The sequence below is a fragment of the Plecotus auritus genome (assembly GCF_963455305.1).
Source record: "Plecotus auritus genome assembly, chromosome: 6".
In the NCBI taxonomy this organism is placed as follows: domain Eukaryota; kingdom Metazoa; phylum Chordata; class Mammalia; order Chiroptera; family Vespertilionidae; genus Plecotus; species Plecotus auritus.
In genome coordinates this window covers 101,725,656-101,731,497 of record NC_137773.1, presented here as the reverse complement: position 1 = coordinate 101,731,497, position 5,842 = coordinate 101,725,656, and the positions used below count along the sequence as shown (strand labels likewise).

The following is a 5,842-nucleotide window of genomic DNA, read 5'->3' as shown; positions in this document are numbered from 1 at the left end:
TGGTTTTCGCTCCCAGCCTGGGACAACCACGTAGGGCGGAGGAGGCCAGCCAGGGGAGAGAAGAAGGAATTTGGAAAGAAACCCTCTAGGGAAGAGGGGACCGAGGCCAAGCGAAGGACTCCCCTTTTCCACCCCTTCACCTGGAGCACCGGGCGGCCAATCGGCGGCGCGGCCCAGGTCCCCGTGGCCAATGGGGAGGCGACGCGGCGCGCGCCCCAGGGTTATAAGCCCGCGCGGGCGGCGGAAAGTGAAAGTGGGGCGGCAGCCGCGGGCGCCGCTGCCGGGTCCCGAATCCAGACGTCGGAGCCAAGTCGCCCAATCGACGGGATGCTCAGGACTCCCGAGCCGCGGCCCGGGGAGGCGGGGGCGGCCACCCAGGCCAAGCCGCTCACCTCCTTCCTCATCCAAGACATCCTGCGCGACTGCACGGGCAGCCGGCAGTCCCGGCCCCCGCCTTTGCCCCGTCACCAGCGGGCGGAACGGCAGAGCCCTAAGCCGGAGCCCCCGGCAGGGAGCGGCGGTGCAGACGAGCAGGAAGACCAGGCGAGCCCCCGGCCCCGCGCCGCGCCCGGGGAGGCCGAGTCGCCAGCGGAGACGGAGCCAGGTAAACCCTCGGGGCCCCGGAGGCCGGGCTGGGCCGGGTGGGGACCCGCAGGGGGCGAACTGGCCTGCAGGCTGCGCGGGCGTGAGGACCGGTCCAAGGCGCACCTCCCGGACGGAGCTCTGGCTGCTGCAGGGATGCGGGGCCCGCGGCGATGGGCGAAGGAACCTCACTGTCTCCTGCCGCCGGTGCGCCTCCTCGGAGATTAACCCTGAGCCCCAGCGTTCAGGCGGCGCAGGATGTAGACATCAGCCTGACTCCTCGCAGGATGCTTCGGGCTCCGAGGGCTCCCGCGTCCAGAGTTTAAAAGCCAGAGTACACGCAGCGCCCACCGTACCCCTCCCCCTCCAGTCCCGGTGAAACCCCACCCGGCCCCCAGCCATCCCGCGACTGCTGATCGGTGCCAGCCCCGCATTACCTCTTAGCATTTACAGTAACTAATGTACCACAAATAACTGATAATCACTAACATGAAGAAATTAGAATGTGTCCAACAAAGAGCCCCCTTTTGCTTCCCAATCACAGGAGCAGCAAAACAATCAAGTTGGGAGTTCCCTCTGGTCTTTGGGATATTTAAAGTAGACTTATTTTCTTTCCCATCACTCCTTATGAGGTATCCTAACGCCTCATTTAGAAAAAATGGGAGGGGGGATTAAAGCCAGAAAAGGTGCTTTCCTTTAGCCCTCAAGCCTCTCCTGTCACACAGGCCCTCTCTGGCCACCCGGATGTTCACACCGGAGGCCTTTGGGTGCTTCACAAGGTGTCTTCTCTCCGTGTCTTCCCCTCCTCCCTCTCCCACCGCCCTCGGATACAGATCCAGAATCCCTGCTTAACTCTAGGGAACGGAACAGCAGGAAGTTCTGCCACTAACCGCCTCTTCTTTGGGTTCTTGATGGCTATTAGGAAACTAATACATAGTATACACGTTCACTCACTCCGTGCCTGAGAACTCCTTAGTCATGTGAAAAACGTGAAATGTATCCAAGATGACAGTGGGCTGTTTGTTCACTCACTGAAGAGATAAGGGTGGATTGAATTCTGCCCTCTTCCCTGCTAACATGTAACTTTTCCCTTCCCGTCCCCTTTTCTCCCCTCTTGTTTCCAGATAGGCACTTGGAGACTTATCTGTTGGACTGTGAAAACACTTCAGGCACCCCGCCAAGCCTTCCCCACACCTCCAAGCAGCCACAGAAGCGCTCCCGGGCCGCCTTCTCCCACTCTCAGGTCATCGAGTTAGAGAGGAAGTTCAGCCACCAGAAGTACCTGTCAGCCCCTGAAAGGGCTCACCTGGCCAAGAACCTGAAGCTCACCGAGACCCAAGTGAAAATATGGTTCCAAAACAGACGCTACAAGACCAAGCGAAAGCAGCTCACCTCGGACCTGGGCGGCCTGGAGAAGCACACCTCCTTGCCAGCCCTGAAAGACGAGGGCTTCTCCCGGGCCCCCCTCATCTCCATGTACAACAGCTACCCTCACTACCCCTACCTGTACTGCCTGGGAGGCTGGAGCCCATCTTTCTGGTAACTGCCAGCTCAGACAACGCCAACTCAGAGGACAAACGTGCATGATCAGAAACTGCCTTCCCCAGATTGTCTTTCCTCAAGGCAAAAGGGGCCGGGGTGGAAGGACTGGGGAGCAAGAGGCATGCAGACCAAGACTGTTGGAGGTTTGCATGGAAATTCCAGATTCTTCACTGGTGGGCCAATGAGAGGTGTGGACCAGTGAATAATTTAATATCCAAATAGTTCCCCCACACATAACGTAGGTCATTTTTGCTTTTAGAGACCTGTTGGAAGTGGGGAAGGGTAGAGTCAAGTGCTGTTTCCGGCACCTTGTGGGATGTTGTATGTGCTGTCCGCATTGCTGCTGAGGGTTGTGTTCCTGGAGCTCTGTTCTCCCATGTAACCGGGCATAGACTCTGAAAGAGCAAACCTGAGGGAGAAAGGACAGCCAAGATGAGGATGTCACCCACCAAATTAGACTGAAGTTCAAAAGCCTCATTGGCCTTGGAAGATGACCAAGGTTTCTCTTGGTCCCTGTAAGAGAGGGAAATAGAGGGTCTCGCCGAGAAACCTGTCATGCTCAGGTTTAGTCCTTTTTACAGAGTTCACCAACTTAAGTATTTGCAAGGTGGCCCAAGTAGACCAAGAGTTACTCGCCGTGGGTTTAAGACAAGCTGTATAACCAGAACACTACTGTAAGCAGCGGGCCCAGGCCAGAAGCTGTGGGAGCATTGCAATTTTACTAGCAAAAGGTAAAAAACAAACAGAAAGCCTCTCTGGACCCTTTGCCCTGGGCCCGAGAATTTAGAATGAGAAGGCTCCTGGAGTTTTCGGGCTATATTGCATGCCCCATCACCACAATCACATAATTCTTCACGCGCCTTCCTCCTTGTATTTTCTGTCCCTTTTCCCAGCCATCACCCACTGAATGGCTCCTTTTCAATCCAGACTTGCGGTCTGGCTGCACCTAACATATGCCTTCCTTATTTAGCCCGAGATCTGGTCCAGTTTTTTGTTTTGTTTGTGTGTGTTTTTTTCTCTCTCTCAAACTTTATCTTTCCTGGGTTAAAAAAGGGAGGGGGGCAGATTCTGAATTGGCTAAAATACATGCGTTTTTGTTTGTTTTTTAATATATCTACCAATTCTTATTTTTTTTTTCTTTTAAAAATATACAGCATTAAATCCCAAATCCTATTTAAAGATTTGACAGCTCCAGAGGTCACTGCTGCTTTTATAGGACTTTCTGGTGGCTGTTGTTACAGTTCAAAGTCTGACAACCCTTTGGGATCCCTGCAGGCAGAGGAAGTAAGAGGAATGGCTTTCACACACGGGAAAGCAGTACACAATGCAGGGTCGCTACCTTTGAGCTGGCCATGGAGATTCAGGGCTCAGGGCTGGGGCGGGGGGCAGGGGCGGGGGAGTGGGGCGGTGGAAGATAAGTCTGCCTGGGCCTCAGAGAGCCCAGTCCCCGAGAGAGCACTTCGCAGAAAGAGGCTAAGGAAAAAAGGAAACAGTTTTCAAAATGCAACATTATTGTGACTCCCATCATGAAACAAACAAAAAATAATTTTCCAAATGCTTCAGGAACTGTGCTTAATGCCTGTAAAAAAAAAATGGATCCCCAAAATGAGTCACCTTGTGATTTCAGAGAGAATGAGAGGAGGGCAAAGGAGAAATGTGGCCACCCTTGCGTTTCCACTCTGTTATCTCAGGTGACCTGGAAGAGGGAAGACAGAATTAAGCAAGCCAGTCACTAATGAGGTACCCTGAGGCCTGGAAATCTCTTGATCCCACCACTTAATTCTCTTTAGTGAGAAACCTTTCAATTTCCTCCTATTAAAAGGGCCAATTTACTGTTGGTGGCAAACCCACCAAAGTTGTTAGAATGTTGGCCCATTTCACCCCAGTTTCTATCGCTCAAACTCCATATTGAAATATTGTAAAATGCCACGTGCTGCTGACAATGCTGGGGAGCCTAGAAGGCAGCATAGCCTAAATCGCTTTCCCCTTTTCCATGTCTCCCAAGATAAGCGTTCAAAGCTTGTTCTCTGCTCAGTACCCTTTCTCTCCCACCTCCTAAATTTAAATCTTTCAACCTGAAATTCTGCAGGTATTAAACATTTCACTGTGATATATATTGTGCTGCAAAAAAACAAACAGTCTTTGTTTAAAATTATTTGGTTCGTGAATCCATCCTGCCTTTCCCTGCTTGGAACTAGTAACGCCACCCTATCTGAACTGGTAGAAGGGCATTTGAAGAGCTAGTATGTCGGTCGGTATCTGGTGGGGGACCTGCAGGGTGCCCCAGACCGCTTCACCCAGACGGCCCGTTTTCTCCCCTGTGTAATAAAATCAGTTTGGTTTGCTTAACGTGCATAACAAACTCTGCTCTAATCTGTAACATGCCAAGGCCTGTGACTTAAAGTTTAATAAAGTATCCGAACCCAACTTTATTTTTCTATGTATTTTTTGCAACATGAGTGTTTTAAAAATAAAGGACTGTGTCTTTATTAGACATACCTGTGTGGTTTTCTGTTTCCTAATGACTGTATGTTATTGAGCTTACATATTTCTTGTTACCTCGTTCTCCCACCCTCATCCTGCCTGACAAATCTATGGAGAACAAATAATCAAAAGCAGTCGCTTAGCCGAAGCAGACAATGGTCATTCTTTTAAAGGCACCGGCCTCTGTTCCTGGTAAGTCAAGTGCAGGGGAAAGGAATTTCTGTCTTCAGTTTAATAATCACTTGTTCCAGCCCAAGAACACCTTTGTTTAATTGAGAACAGCAGGTATTTACTTACATGTCTTGAAGACCCTTACAGGGACGCGTAGACCACAATAATAATTCATTTAAAATTCCCCTTTCACTTCCCACTAGCCCCTCACACTGCAGCTGCTCCCCTGGCCCCTGCATCTCCCTGCAAACGTCACCTTCATCCGGGGCAGACAGACCTCTTGCAAGCAATACCTTTGAAGCGAAATCACGAGTATTGAAAATAGGTTTCACATAAAATGTATAAATAACACGCCCTTCATCCGCCTGCACTTAGACTAACTTCATTAAAGCCCACAAGCAGAGAGTCTCATGCACCTGATTACCTGACAGACTTGATGGGTTTCTTGCCCCCTCCTTCAAGGAAATGGAAGCTTAAGGAATAAGGTACTTACTCGAGGTAAAACATATCATAATTTCAAAGTTGGCTCTAATCCTTTAAGTACATTGCTCACACAGGTGGGGCCTCCCGTAGCGTGTTCACATGATGAGATTTAACTCTTTGCTCAAGTCTGCAGCCATCGTCCCCTCCCCGGGAAAGCCCTCAGCTCTCAAATTACAAAGGCTCTGGCAGTAAATTAACAATGTGGATTTTTTTAAACCATTAAAAGTGCCTAATCCAGGAAATTAAACAAAAATCTCTCATCTCTAAAGAAAGTTCTCTGCCTCTCCTTTGCCCCTCTTCCAACTTGCCCTGGATGCCTCTGCTGATCTCAGGCAGTCTTCTCCCGGCAGCTCTCCCCGCCATGCCCCATGTCTGTGGTCTTTGGAATACCCTTGCAGTCTGCCTCTCAAGCTCCTTCGGTGCAAATGTAGTCACTGTAGTTTTGTCCCTGGTGTTCCCATTGGTCCTCCCCAGGCCTCCTGGGAAGGCCATCGTTGTCAGAAGGGAAATAAATGCTAGAGGTTTACACCTGGAAAAAAAAAAAGGCTTTTTCCTCTTAATTACAAAGCAAGTCAGTCAT

General features: G+C 50.7%; 1 protein-coding gene across 1 annotated transcript; it reads left to right on the top strand.

Annotated features, from left to right (window-relative positions):
• The first annotated feature begins 232 nt into the window (after positions 1-232).
• Positions 233-4,549, top strand: NKX3-1 (NK3 homeobox 1). The gene is made up of 2 exons (XM_080673244.1): positions 233-604; positions 1,707-4,549. Exons 1-2 carry the CDS (start codon positions 328-330, stop codon positions 2,123-2,125), a joined length of 696 nt encoding a protein of 231 aa, XP_080529370.1. The 5' UTR covers positions 233-327; the 3' UTR covers positions 2,126-4,549.
• Positions 4,550-5,842: the final 1,293 nt, after the last annotated feature.

Coding starts and splice junctions, on each gene's coding strand:
- NKX3-1 (XM_080673244.1), top strand. CDS start 328: ATGCTCAGGACTCCCGAGCCGCGGCCCGGGGAGGCGGGGGCGGCCACC. Junction 605..1,706: donor GCCAGCGGAGACGGAGCCAG/GTAAACCCTCGG, acceptor TCTTGTTTCCAG/ATAGGCACTTGGAGACTTAT.